Below are 26,374 nucleotides of genomic sequence, written 5' to 3' on the forward strand. Positions count from 1 at the left end.
AAACACAAAGGTGATATGAGTGATTGTGTTTCTAGTCATACACAAATAAACAACCCTTCTAAAAATTTGCAAGACTGTTATTGCTAGCTTAGAGTGTTGTTTAAATGCACCATTTGGGATACACTTACAGCTTCCAAAACCAATGCAAGAGGGACTAGCCAGATAATGTTGAGGTTGTTTTCAATCTGATTCTTCTATTGCTTAAGGTCAGTGGGTTCCAAAGAGCATGTACATCATCTCAAAGGGTCTTGAGGTTGAGGAAAAATACACAGAAGTTTATGAAAATAAATTAAACTTCATGATAAGCTTTAAATCATAAAATGGTTTAAAACTTAGGGAAAATAACTTAAATACTCAGAATAAGAAAAGTCAGGATGGGAACATACAAAATTGAAGGTATAATTTGAACTTCACAAAACATTCAGTTTATAAAACCTTTAGGATCTCTGGCAGTGTATGAGTTTAAGGACTCCTGTGGACAGATGGCCCTGATGTTGTAGTACAGGTCTTAGACCAGGATTCCTGTGGATTGTTCTTTGTTTCTTAGCCAAAAATAACATAGACTCTTTTCCCCAAGAAAATGGACAGATGATCATGTATATAAATGTATGGATACAATTTCAGGGAGTTTCTGGACACCCTAAAGTCCATAAATAAAGAATCCCAGGTTCTTAAAAACTCAGTGTTCTATATATAAAGTTAGTTTAACTGACATAAGTATCATCATCTTAATGTAAGAATGACAGTGCATTTAAAAGAAGGAAAAAAAGCAGCTGCAGGATGTATTTGATATCAAATCCTTGAACATTTACAAAGAAAATTTCTATTTTTTTCCTGCCAGAAAGTCATAAAAAATCTTAAAAGAACCTTTAAGTTTTAAAGTTTTTTTACCAGATCTTTTTTACTTCTCTATTTTCAATTATTTCAATAGGTTTAGCCTTTAACCTTAGCTGTGCCTTCTTCTTACAGCATAAATGTTTCTTTTATCTTAATATCATTTGAATAAGTTTGAATTTTTAAAATCTGCACCTTATACATATGACTGTTTAAATTCTCATTTGAGTGCATGTAACTAACCCTTAGCAACTTTCATGTTTTATTATTATGCCATCTATTTTGGTCTTATTTAAAGAAACTATCAACACTTTCAAAAGATTCAACCAAGAATCAATTTCTCCTCACAAAGAAAAAATTCTGAAAAACTTCATACTGTTTGCTTAAATTAGCTCAGTCTCCATGTGAATCAGTGTCTAATCTTTGTGTTAGTTGGGATCGTTGTGTCAAAGTTTTCACCTTAATTGGAAACATGATAAGAAACTGAGCTGCTCAAATGCTGCTTTCTCCCACAGGGCAGCACGCATGCCCTCATTTATGAGCATAACTACGTGGGGATAGTCCAGCCCTGTTATAAAACATGTCTCATCTCAGTCTTCATTATTTTGCTTTGTAGAACAAAGTATGGTGGAAATTGCCCTGTGGCACAATGTTGGCTTTTCATAGTTCTATTCACAGAGGTATTTACAGAAAGTGTGTTTAATAAAATAGAACTTAAAAAAAAAATTAAGCCCCTTGTAAGAATTTCAGAAAAGATTCAAAAATAAGTGTGAACTTTCCTGTGAGGAAAAAATTAGTAGTTGGTAGACTAATTTATATAATATACATGATTCATATCACAAATGTTTTCTCCATTATAATTACAATCTCACCATGTAGTTAGGATCAAATATATCCTGTCTAAAGGTTTGTTCCATTTTTGAATTCTCTGTTGATTATCTTTTGAGTAGTGAGTAATATAAAAGAGAAAAACTGAACATTTGATTACTTATGAAGCCAGAAGTAAAGTATAGCGTTTGAAACACTACTGGAAAATGTGATACCTTCTCCCAAAATCTTTGGGACTCTTTCTTAAAACATTCCTTTGTAAAGGAACCTTAAAATCATTATTGTAAACTAATGTTTGCGAGATTGGTAAAAGTAAAATCTAAAGGCTCTTCCAGCAACTTTGATTAACATGCATTTCCTCTTTATATAGAGTATTATAGGACCTTCTGGGTCTTTAAATCCTAGAACTTATCAAGGACAAAACATGTTTGGGAGCAACCCAGGGCCCAGTCCATAACGCCTTTGCAGGATGTGTTTCTAAGATAAGGCACAGAGATTTAGGGTAATGTTTTATGTTCTCGAAATTACCACTGAAGTCCCAAGTATTATTTAAGGTATAACAAGACCGTCAAGCACTCCGGCTCTGCCACTTGTTCACTGTGTATCCTTGGACAAGTTACCTGAACTCTCAGTGCATCAGCAATCTTATCTGTTAAACTGAACCAGTAATTGTACTCAACATAGGGGTTAGTATGAAGATTAAATGTGTTAACACGTGTAAAGTCCTTAGAACAGTGCTTGGCAATTAAAGAACTTATTTTTTTTAATTCAGTTATTGTCACATGCATGCTGATTTAGATGTAGTATCTATTTTAGAATTATCTACACAAAAGACTTTCACAGAAAGAAACCAAGAACAAAGGCAGCATAAAATTATGTATTTGACATGCAATTTAATTTGGTTTTTAATTTAGACATTACACAGTCATGAATTCATTTCAAGTCATGAATTCTCTTATGTGTTTTGTTCATTGCTACCTACTGGTAATTAAACTCTTGATTATTATATAATTAATTATTTTTTTCATAATAGTTGGAAAGCAAAAAGTTGTAAATCAAATAATTTCAAAATGTGCTTTTACTTTTATCATTATCATTATATTTTATAAATATGGATGTAAAATAAAATCAAGAAGGCCATTCTTAGAAACTCATATGTTATTAAAATTTTACAATATGGTTAGTGTCTTATAGTCAAAACACAGTCTAGCATCAGGCATCTTTGGCAGTAACTTTCCTTGTCAACAAGATACTTGTAGTTAAGAAATCTTTTAGCCCATGTGGGAATTTCCAGTAGAAAGGACAGCACTGAGTATTACTGAAGTTAATTGACGCAGATACTATGCCACTGCTCTCTGGAACTGGCAGGAAAATTATGTTTTGTTACTTTAGCCTCACACCTTTCATTTACTAAAACAAATCTAAACTAAGAAATGCTACTATTTCCATAAATGCATAACCCCTCCTAATTTCTGCTCAATTGTTTTATCACAGGATAAAATGATATATTCTTCAGCATTTATCCATTTTGATCACTTATAAATTTAAAAGACAAAACAAAGAAATTAAAAGCATAAAACCCAATTAACATCGTTATTATATAGTTGTACGGTTTCAAATAGCTCTAAGGTTAAAATCAATTCCAGGTTAACCATAAGACATATTGTTACAGGTACAAATTTATAAATAGTGTACAGAAGACACGAAGTTTGTTATAAGAATCTACCTAAGCTATTCCTAAGGAACTATATATTATATAGTATATTATTTCAAATAAGAAAATTCTGATTATCTTATTCTACTCTAGAGAAACCGTCTTGTTCTTTCAAGCAACTTAAAACCTATCAATTTCAGATATAGAGGATTTAAATGGACCTCTGAGACCATCAAGAGAGCTCCTAAACGTATTGACCTTAGTCATTTTCAGTAATGAAGCTTCTTAACTCTGAAAACCACTTCTTAGCTTAGGATTCAACATTTAGTCAGTAAGATAAAATGTAATACTTACATTGATCCATTCATTCTTTAAGTTGTTATTGGGCAATTCAATATTTAGTATTAGTACTATTCTCTGTGTTTTAAACACATTATCTCATTTTGTCTCCCATCTCATGTGATGGAGGAGGTGTTATTATGTAATAATATATAATTGACAAATGAGGAATGTGTAGTGTATATTCTCTCTATACCAAATATATAGTATACAAGTGAGGGAAGTAAGGCAGGAAGATAAGGAAATTATAAAAGGCCCAAAGTGGAAAATATCCTCAATATCATGCTCTCTGACTCTAACCTCATGACTTGTAACTGCACTGTGCTTAGCATACAAGGTACAAGGTAACCAATCGTCCCAACTGGTCAGGGACACAAGAAATTCAGTGCTAAAACTGGGATTTTACAATGTGATATCAAACATGTAACTAGCAGTCATTTTTCCTTTGCCATAGGATATAAAAGAATTCACCAAACTACTATAAAATATGGCAACTATCCACTTTTATAAAACTATTTGCTACATAGTGAACAAATATAATAAGAAAAAGGAAGCATGTAATTGTGCACAAAATGGGAGGAAAGTAAATGTACACTGTTTTGAGTGCCACCTATTGCCAGACACTGTGCTAATTATGTTTTCTCATCTAATCCTTTGAAAAATCATATGCAGGATGTATTATTATCCTCATCTTATAAATGCAAAACTGAGAGAGCTAAAATAATATGCCCAATATCATGCAGCTAATAGGTAGCAGAGCTGAGATTTGAATTCTACTTTTTCTTCAAAACCACATATTTTACAATGCAAATAACTTAGGATTTATTGATTTGCCATTCCATTATCTTAAGAACTCATTTCTTGGTTCCAAATTATTCTTAAAGAACATTATATGTGTGTGTTCCTTTTGGCATTTCCATTCAAAAAAATTAATTTGAGTACCTACTGTGTGCCAACTTGGTGCTTGATAGTGAACTTGCAGAAAATTAAACACAGGTCCCGACCACAAGGGTTTTTACCTATGGTAAAAAACAAAAACAAACAAAAAACCCGAGATACCTATATAGTTAACATCAGTACCATGCTATATAAGTGTTATAAAATTAAGATGTAAAGGAAAGAGAAAGTAAACAATCAAGACTTTCTAGAAGGGAAAGTTATTCATGGGAGAATTAACAATGGGGATAGTATTTAAGCTGTGCCTTTTTTTTTTTTTAAGTATATGATTTTTATCAAGTGGAGATAGAGAGAAGGCAATCTACCAAAGAAGAGAGGAAGGTACAAGTAAAGTCATACTTAGGGAATTCTGAGTCCCCTAGAGAATTTGAAAAACAGAAGGTAGGGGAATAGGGGGAGGTAAAAGGTGACATTAGAAACAAAAGTAAAGGAAAAATTGTGAAGGAACTTACTTACCAAGCAGTTTAGACTTTAAACCTGCACCAAATAATACAATAAGTAAAATAGTCTTTAAAGGAGGGAATGAAATATTAGCCCTTGATAATAATTTACTGTTTGCTTATTCCTATAGCCCCACCCCCTTTTCATTGTACACTCCATAAGAGCAGGAATCTTGTATTGATTGAGGATGTTTCTCCAGAAACTGGAAGAGTACTTGATACATAGTAGGACTTTAAAAATATGTATTTGATGTATTACTGAATGTTCAAAATAATGGTTATACAAGCATTAGTAAGTACAACTTGTAAACAACTAGTAAGTCCAAGAAGAGAAAACAAAGGTGCAATGTGAGCAGTGATAACAGATGTTGGATAGAATCAGCACAACTTACTAACTTATGGGCCAATAGGGGTTTGATAAAATGAGAGGACCAGTATTACAGTAAGCTTTCAAACCGGGTAACTAGATAAATGGTGAAGTTCTAACCATTTCAGGAACATGGGAGGAAAAGAAAGTTCAGGGGAAATGTTAAAACTTTGGGTTCAAACTCACTGAGGAAAGGATTCATTTGGGACAAGATCTGACAATCACCAGGCAAGACTTTAAGAGGAAAACAATTCCCAATTTTAGTACTTATATCGTGAAGAAAAATTATTATTTAAAACCTTGTTCAAATTTATGTCATCTACAGCTTTTGAATGCTTTAGAAGGATAAGGAAATTATTTCATTTATTATCAAACCCATTTGAGACTATAATAATGATTTATTATCTCTACAGCAGAAACGGGGGAGGTAGAAATAAATTAAATTAAATAACTGGCTCAAAACGTCCTAAATTGCAACTGTGGGGGAAAAAATACAAGCAACCTGACTGTTAATCCAAGTCACGGCCACAAAATTTATTACTTGGTAGACAAAATATAGACATAATATAAATTAAACTATAATTGATCTAAATCTGCTAGATGGGGTTGTTGAGATTTATTTATATTATTGATATTACTGACTATACATTAGAAATTGCCAAACTGATACAAAATACTACATTTAGCACAAACTCATTATATATATGAAAATGTTAAATCTCTATAATCCCCTTATTTCACAAATCTTCTCTGAGGCCAAAAAAATAAGTCCACAGCTTCCCTTGCAAAATATTTCACCCAAGATTTCCCTGGAATATTTAGACAATACCTTTCTTTTGTTTTCTCTAACAATAGCACAAGAAAAGTATATAGTTTTATCATCACGTAGTTTCTCAACACTACCTATGTCAAAATCATCTGAGTAGTGGGAAGCTGAGAATTTGAAAAAGATTCACTAATTAGTAGTCCATAAAAGTCCTGATTAAAGAAAAGAATTGTTCTAAAAGAAAAGGATGATATGGGGTTTTGTGATTCATTGTGTTCATAATATAAATGTTATTTCTTACAGAATCTTGCTTCTACTACAGTTTAAAAATCTGTAACCATTTCTGGTCTATTAATGAGAGAAAACCAAAGAAGTTCACTTTTTGTGTGACTTGAAGTGATTTTGAAGATCTCTTATCAAACTGATGAAGCTTCTAAAAAAATCTAAGAATTCTGAGACTTGACTAACACTCAAGAATCCTGGATTTTGTCCATTGATTTCAGTACAATACAAATACTAGATTGATTCTGTGGCATAAGTCACAAGAGGTAGCAGCTAGTATTTTGAAAAGGAAATAAGCTGAAATATTTTGAAAATATAACAAGACAATTACCTCCAAAAGACCAGTAATGCAATATATAATTTTTACATATTTAAAAATAAGACAGACACTCGTACCAATAGACTTCTCTCAGCCTACCACATATTTGAAGACTGCCATCCTAACTTTCATAATTTCCCTTAAATTTATCTTTTATCTCGACTATAAAATGTAATCATGACTCTAGAGTTGCTTATAATCTCCACAGCGTAACCAACTTCCCTATAGAAACGCATTAAGAAACAAATTACAGGATAGATGCCAACAATATTTTTTAAAGCAACTCTAGTTTAATAACAGCTGCTGACAATTGATGCTACTGCACAAAATACAAAAGATACAAAGCTCAGATGTGAAACTTCTAATTCACAAGAAAGTGGGGGAGTCTTCATTTGACTTTGTTATCTTTAATGAGAAGATGAAACTTGTCACTGATGGATTTTAAGATTGCATAAAGTATCTCCCAACGAGTTATAGATAGAACTAATTTCAAAGTACTTTGCATTTACATAGATCAGAATCTGGCTGAAAAATTTCAGTGTTACTCTCTTAAGAATTGTGAAATCCACAAGAAGTATCAATTTTTTGTTTCTGTGAAGCACCTACTCTGCTCAGCTCTGTGGGATCTGGCTTCGAAAAGCCCAATGAATGGCGTTACAAACATCTATCAGAAGATAAGAAAGAAAAACAACCTAATAAAACCAGGCACAACATTTCCTACTGCAGACAGTAGATGTGATGGGAATGCAACTTTGGAAACATCACTTTGGGGAACTTTCAAGGAAAAGATGCAATGTATAAATTCTGGAGAGGTATGGGGTTGGGCTAGGAAGGGAAGCAAGCTGAGAAATAATCCTGTCAGGAGAATACCAAAAAAAGAAAGGTAGGAGGAGACAAGATTAAACAAGTATAGGTGATCATGACAACTAATGGAGCAGGAGATGATGAGGCTAGTTGGGACCGATGAAGTGCATCACTGGACAGGACTGACTAGCAGAATGAGCCTCACAGCTTTGATCTATAAAACATGTCAGAGAGGCATCTGTGGCATAAAGGTTAAGACTTACATTCTGAGACAGACTGCCTGACATTGACACTTAACGGCTGTTTGACTTTGGGCAAGTAGTTTAATTTTCTATCCCTCAATTTCCTTACCTATGTAATGGACCTAATAGTATGTGTGTGTCAATACAAGTATTAGCTAATAGTATGTATCAATACAAGTGAAATGATTGCAAGCTTTTTTTATTTATAAGACTGAGTTCTTAGGGAGAGGATGAACATATTTGCAACATATTTTTTAGAAACTGTTTGGCAGCAGTAGTCAAGGTAGACTGGGCAGGTATGACTACAGGCAGGAGAGTAACAAGGCAGTCACTGCAATAACCCCACTTTTCCCCTTAACAGATATAATCCATTATAATTCAAACTGAAATATTGGTCTCAGAATTTTTATATTTAAGTATAAAAATGACCTTTTATTTTCCCTACTTTGCTAATCAGGTTTTTTGCATCAGGCCCCTATGGCCAGGTTCTTCTAAAATCAACAGCAAAATAAATGATTTCATGACAAACTTTCAGATTTAAAACCAGGATCTTCTAGATCCCTGCCTTCAGTAATGCTGAACAGTTCATTTGACCTCAATAGTTTCTGGTAAAAGTTCTTTATCTATATTTGGGTGAAATTAATGACTTTGAGAAACATTATAAAAATCCATCAAAATGGAAAACTTCTTTGGGTTCTAATTCTATTCATGATAAATTGAAAACTTTATTACTACATTTAAGCTTTAGCACATCTTTCTTTAAAATACAGATTCAAATGTAAAATATAGCATTTGCAGGCATTGTAATTTGTTACGGTCATCCTTTCTAACCTGTGAGGCTTTGAGTTCATAAAAGGGACATGAATTATAATATGAGATCTAATATTTCCATCACTGGTACACATCATTTCTTTTCAGATCTTTTTACTCATGAGGAAAAACTGTGCACAGATTAGATTGATTTGCTAAAAATTTCAATGAAAAGCAAGAAATATAGAAGTAAAAAGTAAATATGTCATATATGTTTATTTCAGGTAAATATAATTTTCCCATCACTTGAAATGTGTTTATCTTTTAAACTTGGGCAATCTGGCAGAACAAATAGATTCTCTTCTTTGAAACAAATCAAAGTTATTTATGTTGAATATTCTACCTAAGAGGTATATTGGGAACTGTAACAATTGCAAATAGATATGATAAAAAATAAATAAATAAGGCTCAGTTTCTGATTTTAGCTTCTGCACTAGACTACAAAATCTGTTACTTACTTTTCTTGTACTGTTGGCATTGTTCTGTTGATCTAATTTACATTCAATAAAAAGAAAATCAAGAACTGTTACAAATCCCAACAACTTTGTATCATTCATCAATCTACTTTTTTCTACTTAAAAGCCCTTAAAAGCAAATGGTTTATAATTTCTTATAGAGAATTTATGAATTTCTCCTTTCTGCTTTGCCTTAGGAATATTTCAGAATTGCCCAGTCTAATGTAATGCAGGCGTAATTAGTGCACCACTGTAGAAGTTCTATCCAAGCTGCTTCAGTAGCTGCTTAAATCCTGACTTTAGCTTGTTGATGACTGTCTTTTAAGGAAAAGCTCAGGACAAAAAGTATATAATCTAGACAAATTTAAAGGGCTAGATTTAAAGCGCTTTACTAAAGGAAATGCTTAATTCCTTTGTAATTCATATTTTAATTCATGTTCTTTTTGTGAAACCAAAGGAAATAATGTTATAAAGAAATGGAGAAATGCCTATGTATGAGTACTTTTATAGAAGCATGTTGGAAAATGAAGTTCCTATTAATAAAATACAAATAATTTAGCTGCCACAGCTGGAAGTCTCTAACTGCAGCACATATTTCTGTAATTGCTCTAATCCTTGTGTGTTCTCTTGCTCTTTTTGCAGGCAGGCCAGTAATGATTGTGGTGGAATATATGGAGAATGGATCCCTAGACTCCTTTCTGCGGGTGAGGTGTTCTTTTCCGATGGCATTTAAATAAGCTATTCTGAGATCTAGATTTAAAACATTTTTCATAAATTAATTTTTGCATAATGTTATTCATGGATTTTTCCATGAAGAATAGCAGCATTTTCTCTAAGGTGCATTTCTCTGATACTGTGATACATTAGAGTGTTACTAAGGGGGTAGGATATACACATAATAATAAAATTGATTTCTCCTATAAATTCACTTGCAATATTAGTATATATACATATATATTGCAAATGACATTATAAAGAAAGATTAAATGAAACTCAGTTGCCTCACATAGCCATTCATTTTGCTTTATCACATTACTATTTAGTATGGTATTTTACGTTTTATCTATAATGCTAAACCTCTTAAATTGATGCATATTTACCAATAATTACTCCAGTTCATATAAAAAAACTGGCTTTATCAACTTTGTGCCTCTTAAGTTCATCTGGCTGACTATTCAGAAAACAAAAGGAGAAAGAATAAAACACTAGCAGAGATTTATTTTATAGAAAAAAGTTTTAAGGTACTCTTAAAGTGACTTATCCTTGAGAGTATGGTGTATATAAAAATTGTTTTATACAGTGGTACAGAATAACAGGGCTGAGAATGCATATGAAGTTATCCTTCAAAATATATTTATAATGTCATTAACATTTAAAAAGCCATCATATGCCACAGAATATTTATTGACAGTGAAAAAAGCAGAAATACAAAAAATAATCACTCAAGTAAATATTATTTTTTTATATATAAAAGGTCACATGTTTGAATGTCACTGTATTCTTTAATATACATTTACAGAGACATGGCCATTTTTCTTACTTATAACATGACTGGACTTCTGCTATCTAGAATGTGTTATATTACTTTTCTTCACTTTTATGTGAACGAACAGACTCAAGCATTCTTTCTTCATTTCATTTTTTGCTCCATGTTATTTGAACAAGTTCTGTGTGCAACTCACCTTTCTCTCTTGATCTCATTTTCATTTATTTTCCTTTATTCCATGCTGGCTTCTTCCAACTACTTTCACTATTAGCAGTAATGATATATTTACACTGTGACTGCACTTGATGTCCAGATTCAATGCCAGAAGCTGAATTCAGCAAAATCATCATCATTACCATAGAGCAGTGCTCCTCACACAGTGCATACTCTCAACCAAGTACGCTCTTTAAGACAAAATGAAATTCATAGGTGTTTAGGGACGTGAACTATTTGTTTTTTTCTGTAGCCATTTTCAGAATGCCATTTTATAGCTTACATTCATTTCCTCTGTAAATATGCTAAATTGTTTTAGAATAATTTGTCAGGACCACCCATAGTACTTGCAATGCATATGTACTTATCCTCTTCCATTATGTTTATTCAAAAACTCACCTTTATCAGTTACATATCAAAATGATTTATTCTCTAAATGATGCTTGGAATAGGTGTTTCTTTTTGGTATCAACTGTATGCTAGAGCTGAATATAATGGCAAATAATGTAGCACATACTCAATCTAAATTGCTGCTCAAAATTAGATCAAATGACTTCCACAAGCAAATTAAGGGAAAAATGTTAGCTTGAGATATACTTTTAACTTGCTAAACCATAAATTAATTAAATATGTTATAAATAAAATATTTACTTAAAAGCATCCTGCTACATGTTTATAAGTCTTACACGTCAGGATTTAAAATTTTTAAACTATTATTTTTCAGCTTTTATGCACCATGTAGGTAAGATACCAGAGTCTGGGAAAGAATAAATGTTCAGTTGATGGTAATTACCATTGCTACACCTATGAGAAACCTATATTATCAGCTTATCTTGGCTCTGTCACTTAGTGTGTGATCTTGTGACTTGGGCAAGTGACAAGTTTTCTGTACCTCGGTTTACTCATCTATAAAAATGATATATTAACAGTATCTACCTCATACAATTGTTATAAGGATTCATTGAGTTGATTATTGTAACGCTTAAAGAATAATGCCTGACACATTGTAAGAGGTAGAACAGGAATTCAAACTCAAGTCTCTGACTCAAAAGGCCATGTTCTCATACAGTATGAATTCTTTTCATTAAATTACTAATTGCTTCATATAAGTCCACTGTCATCTCCCCTTGCAGTCTTGTGTTCCCTTTGCACATAGAATTTATATTAAAAATAAAATTATATGACTGGGGAAATAAACACAGGGCCAAATACTTTGTTTTTATCTTTAATATTCTTCCCTTTCTTTCTAATCCTATCTATTTTATCTCACAAGTCAAAGTGTTTTATAAGCTTTATGTCAATAGCAGAACTCTCCATGGCAGGCAGAAATGAAATATATAAACATCTATATCCCATAAATTCTCCAAAGCAAAGTCATTTTTCAAACTACTGCTTTAGAATTTGATAATCAAAGCTTCTATGAGCACAGAAAGGGGAAGCAGCTAAGTGCATTCATAGTAGGGAAGCCATCCATGGCTCATTAATAGCATTCTGTGCTTACTGGAGGCAGAAAAGATGTCCCTTTGGTTTCCCACACTATTTGAAAATCATTTCAACTTACTGTTTTATATGAAGGAGCGGTAGCAAAGCTAAGTATAGGATCACAATCTAAAGCCAGTAGTCGTAGCTGGCTGGCTATGATACTGCACTGGATTCATAAACCTACTGTTTGGGATCCTTGTGCATGTTCCTCCAGATACTGGCAGGGGGTGGTGTGGTTGTGTGTGTGTGTGTACATATCTATGCAGAAGGAGTGTGGGTGGGCATGTAACTATGTATAACTATGTGTTTTTAATTTTAAAATGAAATGCATTCTGACTTAGCAAGCAGAGCAGCAGCCTGACTGCCCAGAAGGTATGACCTCACTGATGTGCAGATTTTCCTAACTTTAACAAGGAAATACACTAATGTGAATAAGTGTAATCTTGCCCATCACCTCTATATAGTCTCTTGACAACTATACATATGGATTTCTTTTTTTTTTCTCATGGATTTTACCTTATTCGATGCTAAGTCTTTCCTATAATACTGCTCGCTTGTTTTCTTTTTTACATTGAACAGTTTTTATTTGTACACCATATATTAACCTGTTTTAAGTGTACAACTCAATGATTATTATTATATTTACAAAGTCAGGTAGCCATCATCACAATCCAGTTTTTGGACATTTTTCTTTTTTTAATTGAAGTATAGTTGATATACAACATTACATTGGTTTCAATTATGCAACATATATAAATACATATAAATATAACATATATAAATCATATATAAAAATTATAATTATAAATCATATAATATAAATATATATATTATAATTTATATATAATAGAAATTATATATGATTGAGACTTTGCACTTTATCCCCTTCACCTATTTTACCCACCCTGCACATGAATTTCATACTTTTTGTGGCATTTACCTGACAATTATTTTTCCCTAATTCTTTGGACCTCTTTTGTATAACAATATTAACTAGTGATCCAAGTAAAAATAGTTATAAAAAGTTTTAAAACTTTGAGATGTCATATGTCAACCCCCAAAATTATTCCTTTATTTTAAAACATTTGTTGAATGTAGATTTATGTATCTTATAACACAATTCACTATACAAAAATATAATCCACTGGTTTCAAGATGGTATATTGTGTTCATGATACTCCCACCTCAAATCCTTAGACATGAGAGAAAAAATAGATATACATTATTTGCAAAATGCAATTACATGGGCAGATAAGAAGAAGTGTCATACATGAACAACAACAACAAAAGGGAGGAATTAATAAAGAAAAAACAAACAGGATCAGATTAAGTAAGGAAATCACAGTCCAAAATATGCTCAAGAAATGATGCCTGGAAGAAGGATAATATTAGGAGATGGTGTTGCCAGCTGAAATGAAAATCCTGAGGAGGAACTTCCTGCTGGAAGTTGGGAGAAGATGATGACTTTAATTTGGGTCATGTTACATTCAGGATGCCTGTAGGACATGTAGTGAGAATGTCCAGACAGCAATTAGAAATTTAAATCTGAAGCTCAGTGGAAAAATCTTGACAAATGTTGAAGATCTGAGAGTTGGTAGCAAAAAGTGGTTATTAAACCAAATCATATTTCCTAGAAAGAACCTTTAGGGGAAGGAAAGGAGTTGAACAAGTTTGGAACTCTGTGGCATGCCACCCTGAGGAGGCATCTCTAAAGGTAACTAAAAATGAAGAGCAAGAGGGAGAGGAGGACATAGAGCCCCAAACCTAGGAGAACAGCACGTTTCATCCAGGAGCAAGTGAGCAATTGTATCAAGTGCAGCAGAAAAATTCTGGAAGACAGAGACTGAAAGGCATCTATGGGATTTACCCTTGAGAGGTTTTAGTAATCTCAACAAGAGCACTTTTAATGGGTTGGTCCCAGTCAGAAGCCAGACTGCAGAAAGCAAATTGAGAATGAAAGATAAATAGAAATTAGTAGATGGAAACCATTTGTTAATAAAAAAGTGTCTGAGATAAAAAGGCAACAGACAAATCAGATACTAGGTGAAAAAAGAAAAATGAAAGGAATTTTTTTAGAAAAAATATTAGACAACTTATACATGGAGGGACAGGGAATTAAAGAACAAACATTGGTAAGATATAACATCTCAGAAGATGGAAAAGTGCAAAATCAAAGGCCCTGCTGGAGGAATGACTTTGAATAGCCGAAGCCCCACATTTTCCAAGACGGAAATGACTGTGTGTTGTGGATCTAGAGAGATTTATGGGGAACAGGTGTTAAATTGAAGGAAATGATACCTGATGTTGCATTTCTATGTGAAGTAGGAGGAGAGTTTATGAGGGAGCTTGAGGACAAACCTTCATTTAAGTTGGCTGTTTAGAATAATTGCTTAAGTTAAAAAGAAAGATAGCTGATCAGAAAAAAAAAAAAAAGCAGGACCATCAGGAACAGGTTCTACTCCAGGAACATTATCTTTTCCTGGGCCCCAGCAAGGGCAACTGGCTAAAAATTTTTACCAAGGTTTTTAATGATATGAAGAATAAGTAGCCAGAGAGAGGATCTTCTGGACTGATGGCCCAATCAATTTTATTAGTTACATACATTATTCCTCCACTCCTGCCAGACCCCATCTCTTGGAAAAAATTAAATCATTAGCTCATCATGCTGACATCCCGCTGATGCTGGAGAGCATGCCTGTGTTCCAGCAGGGTGTGCATGCACCCATGATCTCCTGCAAGAACATTCAACCCGCATGGTGGAATACTGGAGGTAACAGAGGCTAGCCACTGTTTGTAGAGCAGGTAAAACAGAAAACACCAGGATTAATGCAGAACTGGGTGGTGGGGAAAGAATCTTTCAGGTAAGCAACCAATGAATCTAGGCTAGATAAAGAAGGAAACAAAGAGGCTGCTTGGCCAGAAATAAATAGAAATGTTATGGTCTGCAAGTCACAGTGTCATGTGGCCAGAACGGATATAGGCAGTGGGTTGTTAGAGCTAGATCCTACCAGCTTGTAAGAGATGATTATGAAATAGGAATTTGGGGAGCTGGTTGTTAAACTCTTAGTAGCTTGAAATTGGCAATGATGAAGGTTTTTACACCACAGAAATTAGCAAATGCTCCAAATCAGGGATTGCTTGTTTTGTTTTTCTCCAGAGAGCCAGTTCACCAACATGCTACATTGATATTTAAGGTTTTAAAGTGAGGAAGTTTCAGGAATGTCAACTTCCAAGTGTGGGCCTAGGAATCAGTGGCTAAGTAAAAATAAAAATGAGTATCTTTATTCATTAAATTAACTAATAACTAATGGAGACAACATTTGTGTGTGTTTTCTGAGTCGGATATTATTCCAATCCCATGTGTTAACTCACCTACTGCTTACAACAGCATTATGAGGTAGATGTTACTTTTATCCTCATCTTACCAAATGAGGAAACTGAGACAAAGCAAAATTGGTAACTTGCCCAACGTCAAACAGTTCATAAATCATTTATTCATTTTTTTGCACATATATGGGTTCACAGACCATAGTAGGCCTTGTACCATGCTGGAGCTTGGAATATAGAAGTAAACAAAACAAATAAAAATCTACTGGAGGAGAAATGAGGAATTTGATAAAATGTATGGTACATCAGAGAGGTGAGAAAAAGCAGGGGAAGTGGAGGTGGGAGTAAGGGTGGGTTTCAAATAATAATTTAGTGAACAGGGAAGCTCTCACTGAAAAGTAACATATGAGTAAAGATAAAAGAAGGGGAGGGAGCTAACCAAGTGGATACCTGGGGGAAAATATTCCAGAGTAAGACCAACAATGCTCTGAGATGGCAGCATTTTGTACCCATAGAACTGCACATTAAGTCTTTATGCTCTATGACTGTATGCCTGTTTTGGCTAGGACAGTGCTGATTCATACCTATTTTCTCTTCATAATTATTAATAGGGACTCTTTAATACTGCAGTTAGGATAATAAGATATATAACCACCATATTCTTGTGGCCAGAGTATGTAATGGGAAGAGTGGTAGAAGATGAAGTCAGAAAGTAGAGAGAGGTAGAAAAGGGCTCAAATCTTGGAGGAAAATGCTTCTCAACCTTGACTGCACATTATAATAACTTAATTTAGCTTTTAACAATACCACATTCTAGGTTGCACTCCAGAAGAATTAATTCAGAATCTCTTGGGGTGTAACACATGCATCAATATTTGTTCAGAGTTCCCCGAGGTGAATCTAATATGCAACCAAGTTGCAAAACTAGGGAAGTGGGGCCTTGCAGGCCTTTGGAATGACTCAGTTTTCCCCAGGTAAGATAGGAAGCTATTGTAGGGTTTGGAGTAGAGGCAGAGCCTAATCTATATTTAAAGGATTGCTTTGGTGGCTGTATTGAAAAGAGACTACAGTAAGGATAAAGGGCAACTGGAGACTTTTGTGATAATCCACATAGGGAGATGACGGTGGCTTAGATGAGGATAGTTGTGCTTGAGCAATAGAAAATGGTAGATTCTGTAATGAACTTTAAAAATAGAGCCAGTAGGATTTGCTGGTAGTTTGGATAAAGTGTATAAGCGAAGAGAAGACTCTGAGACAACTGTCATCCACAAAATAGCATCAATAATGGGCAGTAACTACTTCCTACCATTACTGTATTACAATATTAAATGGCTATTAGACCTAAAACTCCTAGAGTAATGTCTGGCACATATTAAGGTCTCCACAATGTTATCCATTATTATTACTATATATTTCAGAAGGTGCCATTAAAAATTTTTTAATTGCTTTTCTTTTACTTCTTGGTTGGCTTTTTCTAGTGTTTAAAAATAGTTTTAATTTTCACCATTTAAAAAAATCTAGATATAGCTCACGAATATGAGTATTTAAATAATACATATAAGTACATATCAGCATTTCAAAAGCAATGTGAGTCATTTGAAGAGTTTCCTTGAACAAATGCAAAGCAAATATTAATTTAAAAAATTAAAGGGCTCTTTTAAATATTTATGTACTCAAATTATAAATCTAGTAAAGATGGCATTTTACCTTATGCTAGTTATATATTAATAATGAGAGCTGTATTTTATTAGCACACTTTTCTTGTAAATTGTGTTGTGTAGAATTATATTTGTACTGGGGTATGAGAACAAAATTAATTTACATCACATTCATTTATATTCAACAATGAAAAAAAGCTAAGTTGCATTTATCCACCAATACCTGTTCTTAAACCAAAAAAGTTGTAGTTGAATCATCTCCCCTTAAGTACGTTTTTTTCAGGAAAAAATATGTGAAATTTCATGTAGACAAATGTCATTATTTATCACTGCTGTGCCAGCTTTTAATGCCAAACACCATTCTAAAAATAATGCAACAGTAAATATCCAAATATATGAAAGCTTGGTGTACTTGGAATCAAGCATATGTCTGGCTGAACTTTTTTATTTTTAAATTAAGCTTTAGAACATCAACTTCCAAAAGCTGGCATTTATTTCTTTAAACATCTTAATGCTATAAATGTGTTATGTCATTTGTAGTATCTGGTACCATAAAATTGTATTTTATAATTTTCCTTATTAATTCTCCATTTTTTTTTACAAGCACAAAGATTTTTATTGTGGCTATTGTGAAAAATTGAGAACAACTTAGGAGAATAGATGAATTATAGCATATCAATATAGTAGCCTACTATATAGCCATTAAACTAATCGATCTATATCAATATGCTTTTGCATACAGGACTTTACATGGTTTTTTAAGTTGATGTGTAGTTTGTAATTACAGATATAAAAGAAGAAATTCCATGCATTTTCCTGAACACCCCTCTGGTCATTCCTCAGATTAGATTTGCAGAACTAAATATTAGACTCAAAATGTGCAGTTCACAATCACGTCTGTGAATCAGAATCATCATCCCAGAGAGATTTTGCTAAATACATATGCAGACCCACGGAGATACATTTTGCAAAATCTTCCCCAGGGTAATTCTGATGCACCCCAATGATGTTTCATCTGCCTTAGGTGCCAAACAAAAAAAAATTTTTTTATTTTCTTAGCTTTATTTAAGTACAGCACACAGTAGATAGTGTAGATTACCTTCACATAAACCTAAGCACACAAAAAAAATCAAATTCAGTAGTAAGCTTGTAAGCTAAAGCTATATTATATTCAGATTCACTTTAAGTTCTTAAAATGTAATTCTGAAACCCAACTGCCATGTTTCACAAATCCATATCCACTTTTCTTCCTAGATTTTTTAGGTATATTAGAAAATGACATTTTTAGTTTATGATTGAAATTTCTGATCTCACTATTGGTGGCCTGTCCCTTCTATAACTAAAAATATAACTCTGCCTATGTTAAGTCCAAATCCATGATGACCAAAAAGGAGAAAACCTTGAAGGCTTTAGTAAATGCTATACAGGAAATTATAATAAGATTTTCTACTGGGGAGGCCACAAGAACCAAGACTTTAGTAAAAAGGAGATACTGACTCTTATTTTTTCAATGGTTATTTTAAAACAAGGATGACTTGGTCTTTTCAAATCCATAAATAACCTTAGCCACTTGTTTTGGAAATTCAAGAGCATTTTAAAAAGTCATAGCATGGTCAACTTTCTGATTTAAGAACATATAAAAACTGAATTTTAACTTTAAACTTAAGTTATAGAAGTAATCCTCCAAGGACTGTTTTCTGCAAAGTCACTTATAAATCAATTGTTGAGAACTCAGAATGCATTTTCCCATAAATATTTCTTTTAAATATATTGCATAAGTCCCTAGGCAGATCCATAAAAGCCTCTTTAAGGCAGACTACAGCTAAAGGATGTAACTTCCAATATGGAAGAGGACAAGGAGTTTTCTTCAAAAAATAAAAAGTGTGTGTCTTTCCCTCCTATACATGATTTGCCTTGGGCAAAACTTTTTTCAAAGGGCATTTTTCTGTGACATCCACACATTTCTTCACATCCTTGTCCCAGGTCCTCAAATATTCTACATTTACTACATTAAATCCCATGTGGTGCGCACCGTCCTCATCCCCAGGCTGGTCCTTTTTCCACCTCAGAATCACCTGTAACCTGGACTTTCACCTCACCGTAATCTAAGCTCCCATTCTCTCATTGCCATAGAGTTTAGCAGGATAGAAGTTTAGACTAATACATCCTAATATATGATTCAGAAAACTATTTAATTCCTCCAGATGGTTTTGCATCTTTTACGTTAACTTATTAAACCCAATAGAATTTATTTTATTTTATTCTGTTAATAACAATTAACATGAGATCTACTCTCATGACAACTTTTTAAGTGTACAATACAGCATTATTAGTATAGGTACAATGTTGAACAGGAGATCTTGATTTCTAGAGTTTATTCATCTTACCTAACTGAAATTTTATGCCCATTGATTATAACTGTCCATATCCACCTCCACCCATACAACCCTTTGATTCTATGAATTTGGCCCAAATAGAATTTCAGGTAGCAAAACAAACAAAGTGAGAATGTGCGGACAGTATGGGTGAGGATATTTTTGGACAATGAGAAACACAGTGGTCAGTTCCTCTCTGTTGTCACAACTCTTAATAGATTCTCATCTTTTGTCTGCTATGAACCCATGCATTTCCAACATCTAGTTTTCTGAGAATGGCCTCCAGCAACAAAGAAGCAGGGAAACAAGGAGCTCACAGAGCATCCACTGTTCATGTATCTCAATCTTTTGTAAACCACTCAGTAAGTTACATATCCTGTGTAGCCATTTTATACCTCAACTCAACATTTTGGAAGTAATAATTTTACAAGGCTTTGGCTAATCCTTCTATTTCTGCCATTCTGTTTTGAAAGGATGATGCTATTTCTTAAAACTTGTAGTTAGTGAACCAAAAATACATCTTTTGACATACATATGAAGCAAAATTTCATTACTTCATTTTAGAACATAAATTCTCATTATCCAATAATGTTTATTCCACCAAATTATCAGGAATCTTTGGAAGTTAATTTATTTATTGTAAGTAAACTAGACACAAGAGGAATCAGATTCTCTGTAAATGTTTGTTGAATTATAACATGTAACTTTTATTAATTCTATTGTAGAATAGCAGCTTCTCATTTACTCAGATAGTATTGTTTATCACTCATATTTAACATTAGTCACTGAATCACTATAATTATTTACTGTACATATAGGAATATTGCACATGTTTCAACAAGAAAGTTTGAGGACAGTGATTTTATATTGGTGTCTACAGACCTTTCATAGTTTGTAAGGCTATTCTGTTAGTATGTTTAACATCACTATGATTCCCCAGTGAAGGCCTAGGAAGAAATATAGCAGAAATCTGTATAACATATTTAGCCCTCAATCTACAGAAAAAACATAAAAATCTACTGGTCATAACCAGAGTGGATCCAGAGTCTTTTCCTGAGAAGTAAAGATGGGTGTAAGTGTAGTCAATACTTCTTAGTTATTGTGATTTTCTCAGAGAATCTCTTACAGTAAATCTAAGTTTCCATGAAAAATATCTCAAGGAAATATCCTGCTACTGACTGAAAACTTGTAGTACTTCATTCCATTAAAAGAAAAATAAATTCAGTTCATTTCAATCTAGTGAATATCTGTTGAATACCCACTATGTGCCAGGCATGGTATTAGGCCCTAAGATTTCAAAGATGAAACAAGACAAGGTATGCCCATTGCCATAGATAACATATATTTAAGCCAATGGGAGAGAAAGACACATACACATATGGTTTTAGCCGATGGTGCAGATGGGATGCTTTGAGATCAAGAAAGGGAGAAACTTGGTCCAACTTTATTCCTCCACTTTCCTAACTAGTCACCCACGCTTACAATCTTCTGTAGGTCCTGCTGGCTCTGCTTCTAAAATAGATCTCAAGCCTAATTCAAGCCACCAATTGCTCTTTTGTGTGTTACTCTTAATAGCTTCCAAGTTTATCTCTCTACTTCCATTCTTCACACACAAGTCAGAGTCTCCCCAGTTAAACTTCTTCTCTAAGTTCTCATTACTTTTAGAATAGATTTCAAACTCTTCAGCATGACTTGCAAGGCCCCACCTGATTTTGCCTTGGCCTACCCCTCCAGTCTCCCTCTTCATCTCCCTCTTACTCAACAAGCTCCAGCCTCATTGGCTTTCCTTCCTCAAGCACGCCAAATTACTGACCTAAGGCATTTGAAGATGCTGGAAATTATTCACAGGCTTCACCGTATCTTTGCTTTCATGTCACTCCTTTTTATTTATTTTATAGTTCCTCATTATTTAAAAGTATCTCATTTATTTTTTACCTATTTATTTTCTCTCTCCCTGCCTTCAATTAAATGTAGGTACAATTGGAGGAGGCACCTTTCTCTTTTGCTGCCCACTTAACTCCAGAAATTAGAGCAATGACTGACCTATAGTAGATGCTTAATGAATATTGTTCAACAGAATAAACTTGGAGATTCAGTAAGGACCTCCTAGAAGAGATAGCACGTATTATGAAAAACTCAGGTGACAATGACTCAAGGGCATTCCTGAAAGGAGGAATCATATGAGCAAAGCACATTAGATATGAAATGACATTTGGTAGGGGTGAGTTTTGGGGGAAGGGGCATCAGCCCGCTCCCCAGCGCCACTTGACGCGGTCCAGCCGCGCCGAGTCGAACCGGACCTGGCGAGAGGTGGGTGAGACTGGAGAAAAAAGAGAGGACAGACAGACCTGAGAGGGCTGACGCTCCTGTGCATCCCAGCAAAGCTTTATTGAAGGTCCAGGGTATTTATACAGCAAAGACATACATGATTCCAGAAAATAGCCTTATCTAATAAATAGTCGAGCACAATATTGACGTCAGCGGCAGCCGGGCAAAGATAAGAACAATAGGGCTCCTTCAGTTCCTCATGGAATGCGTAAACAGGATGTTCTTTACTTGAGAACAACCGGTGCAGTCCCCGGAAGTCACCCGCCCACAGGAGCATGTCCAGTCCTCTAAGATGAGCCAAGACGCTCCACGCTGTAAACAGGGAGACCCTGGGGTTGTGCGAAAACACCACCTCCGCTTACTGGGCTGATCCTAAGAAATCAACAGGATGCTCTTTGTTCTCCATTCCTGCCACATCAGCAAGTGGGGGAAGGGGCATCAGCCCGCTCCCCACAGAGTTTCACAAAAAAAATAAATCTCAATAAGTATATGAAACTAGAGAAGGAAGAAAGAATCGTGTCTTTGTGTTGAATGCTACACTTTATTCTGTTATTGAAGTTCACTAAAGGGTTTTAAACAAATGTGTGATAGGACAATACCTGTGTTTCCATAGAATCTGAATATACTTATTAAGAAATGTTTTACAAAATAATGTGATGACTTCAGGACAACATAGCACTAAAATCTTGCGTTTCTATTAATCACAGGCCAAATACTTGAGTTCAAGTTAAGATGAATGGACATTGAGAGGCTTAAAGTGTTAATGGGGCACAACCCATGAGACAGAGCCTTGAACACTGTTGCCAAGAGCTCTCATTACTGTAGACTATGTGGCATGCCAGTGGCTACTCAGATCTGGTGGATGTTGTGCTCTAAGGTCTGAGAGGGTTTGGTGGAGTTCTGCAGTTTTTAGAAGTAGGGGATATTATCATGTATAGCATTCAGAAACCACCTTCCAGTAAGGCCCACCCTCTCTGTCACTTACAGGTTAAGCTTCATGCTTCTCAGCAGTCAGGTTGAGAGAGCAAAGAAAAAGAAGAATGAAGACGAACTGAATTCTAGCTACTAAACTCTGAGATGCAGTGTATAAATATGCCACGTTTACTCTTTCATTTGAATCTGCCTTCCTGGGAAAAACCATGTGTCGTAAAAAAAAAAATTCACAGTTTCTTTTTGATTAATCTCTGGTAGGAAGCCCAAAGGTATTAAATCTCAGTGCTCTCACATTTTTCTCCTCCCCTCTTAAACAATTCAATTCAATCTGAATTAATATTTATTGAGTGACATAAGGCATGGCAGGATAGTGGATGCTGTGATAGAGTGTCACATAAAATGGAGAAAACCTGTGTCCTACCTTAAGAAAACAGTCTTTTTAATACAAGACAATAGGAATAATATTGCAGTAGCAACCACTGTACCACAAGATAGTATCAAACGTTATTTAATTCAGTAACCATTATTTATCATTCACCATATTTAAGAAAACCAGTATGTGCTAAACCACACTTGAGGAAGCAGTGTTGACAAGAACTAGAAAAAGAAATATAAACTTTGTTTGAAGGAAAGCATTACATCATTTGCAGAGAAAAATATTTGTAACAAATGTCATGTATGAATAAATGAAACTGTTCCTCTCAGCCAGACATAGATAAGTAGATCCTCATTTGTTGATTCATCTAGAATGTTTATTTGTTTTTGGCTAATGGTCTCAGAGTTCCTTTATACCTTGCTTTATTAAGCCAAATTATGCCACACAAACTATTCCAGACCATGTTTTTACGGCAGAGTTTGGGCTAACTCTTTTTCAGAAAATTCTGTTAAGTGAATACAGGCTCTGAAATTAGACTGCTTGATTCAAATCATGACTCCACCAGTTCCTAAGTTATTAAATCCCTTTGTCCTTCAGTTTGACCATCTATAAAACAGAGATAATAACTACTTTTATATTGCAAAAAGTTTTTGGGGGAATGATGAAAATATTCTAAAATGATTATGATGATTACACAGTTCTGTGAATGCACTATAAAGCTGTATACTTTAACAGTAAAAATTGTATAGTATGTGATTATATCTCAATAAAGCTGTTAAAACATAACTTGGAATGAAATATTAGCAAATTGAAGCTAACACTGTATAAAAGGATTATATACCAACCAACTGAAATTGATCTCAGGTATGCAAGACTGGTTCAGATTTTGAAAATCAATTAATGTCATCTATCACATCAAATGACCAAAAATGAAAACTCACATGATCATATCAATAGATGAAGAAAAGCACTGGACAAAATCTCACACCAATTCATGACAAAAATTCTCAGTAAACTAGGAATTGAGGGTTGTAGGCAGTTCCTAACCTTGAGAAAGGCTGTGTACAAGAAAACCTAAAGCTAACATCATACTTAGTGGTGAAAAACTTGAAGCTGTCTCACTAAGATCAGGAACAAGTCAAAGATGTTGCCTCTCATGTCTTTTTTAACATTATACTGGAATTCCTAGATAATGTAATAACACAAGAAAAGGAAATAAAAAGTGACACCAGAAAGGAAGAAATAAAACTTTCTTCACAGATGACATGATCATCTATGTAGAAAATCTTAAAAACTGACAAAAAATTGACTAATAAGCAATTATAGTAAGCCTTCAGGACACAAGTTTAATATACAAAAATCAATTGCTTTCCTGTATACCAGCAATGAAAAAGTTGAATTAGAAATATAAAACACAATATCATTTACAATAGCACCCAAAAAATGAAATACTTAGGTATAAATCTTATATGTATAAGATATATATGAGGAAAACTACAAAACCTGATAAATGAAATCAAAGAAGAACTAAATAAATGGGGAGATGAAATACTCCATGTTCATGGGTAGGGAAACACAATATTGTTAAGATGTCACTACTTCCTAACTTTATCTGTAATTTCAGTGTAATCCCAATCAAAATCCCAGTAAATTATTTTGCAAATATCAACAATCTGATTCTAAAGTTATATGTAGAGGCAAAAGACTCAGAGTGGCTAATACAGAATTGAAGGAACAGAACAAAGTTAGCGGATTGATATTACTTGACATCAAGATTTATTCTAAAGTTACAGCAATCTTGAGAGTGTGGTATGGTGAAAGAATAGACAAAGAGATCAAAGGAACAGAATAAATAGCCTATACTAAACATGGTCAGCTGGTCTTTGACAAAGAAACGAAGGCAATTCCATGAAGCAGTCTTTTCAGCAAATGGTGTTAGAACGACTGGATATCCACATGTACAAATGCAAAGAAAAAAATGAATATAAACACAGATCCTTACACCCTTCACCAAAAGAAAAAAAAACCTCAAAATGGATAGCAGATCTAAATGTAAAATGCAAAATCATGAAATTCCTAGAAGATAACAGATGTGAAAGCCTAGGTGATATTGGGTATGGCAATGATTTTTTAGATACAACATTAAAGGCACAATCCAAGAAAGAAATATTTGATAAGCTGGACTTCATTAAAATTTAGAACTTCTGCTCTTCAAAAGGCAATGTCAAGAGAATGAGAAGACAAGCCACAGACTGGGGGGAAATATTTGCCAAAGACACATCCAAAAAAGGAATATTATCTAAAATATAAAAAGAACTGTTAAAACTCAGCAATAAGAAAATAACCCAATTAAAAAATGGACTAAAGGCCTTAACAGATACCTCACCAAAGATGTTATACAGTTGCCTAATAAGCACATGGAAAGATCATGTGTCATCAGGGAAATGCAAATTGAAACAAGAAACATTCAATATGCACCTATTAGAATGGCCAAACTCAGTAATACTGACAATACCAAATGCTGATGAGAATGTGGAGCATCAGGAATGCTCCTTCATTGCTTGTGGGAATACAGAATGGTACAGTCACTTTGGAAGATCATTAGGCAATTTCTTACAAAACTAAACATACTTTTACTAGATGTTACAGCTATCACCCTCCTTGGTATTTACCCAGAGGAGTTGAAAACGTGTCCACATAAAAGCCTACAGCTATAAACTGCTATAAACACAAATGTTTATAGTAGCTTCATTTATAATTGTCAAAACTTGGAAACAAGATATTCTTCAGTAGGTGAATGGATAAATGAACTCTGGTATATCCAGACAATGGGACATTATTTAGCACTAAAAAGAAATGAGCTATCAAGCCATGAAAAGACATGGAGGAAACTTAAAGTCGTATCACTAAGTCTAAGAAGCCAATCTGAAAAGATTACATATTGTATGATTCTACTATATGACATTATGGAAAAGACAAAACTATGAAGGAAGTGAAAAGATCAGTGGCTGCCAGGGTTGGAGATAGAGGGTATCAATAGGTGGAGCCCTGGGAATTTTTAGGGCAGTGAAAATACACTACAGGATAGTATAATGTCGT

General features: G+C 34.0%; 1 protein-coding gene across 6 annotated transcripts in view; it reads left to right on the forward strand.

The window, feature by feature from the left end:
- Window positions 1-26,374, forward strand: part of EPHA6 (EPH receptor A6) — a 932,734-nt gene that overhangs the window by 797,323 nt on the left and 109,037 nt on the right. For all 6 annotated transcript variants that reach the window (XM_036916570.2, XM_036916571.2, XM_036916572.2 and 3 more), the window contains one exon: window positions 9,740-9,801. In XM_036916570.2, the coding sequence (XP_036772465.1) occupies window positions 9,740-9,801 (62 nt within the window). The remainder of the gene's footprint in view (window positions 1-9,739; window positions 9,802-26,374) is intronic.

This window comes from Manis pentadactyla, chromosome 1, assembly GCF_030020395.1.
Source record: "Manis pentadactyla isolate mManPen7 chromosome 1, mManPen7.hap1, whole genome shotgun sequence".
Classification (NCBI taxonomy): Eukaryota; Metazoa; Chordata; class Mammalia; order Pholidota; family Manidae; genus Manis; species Manis pentadactyla.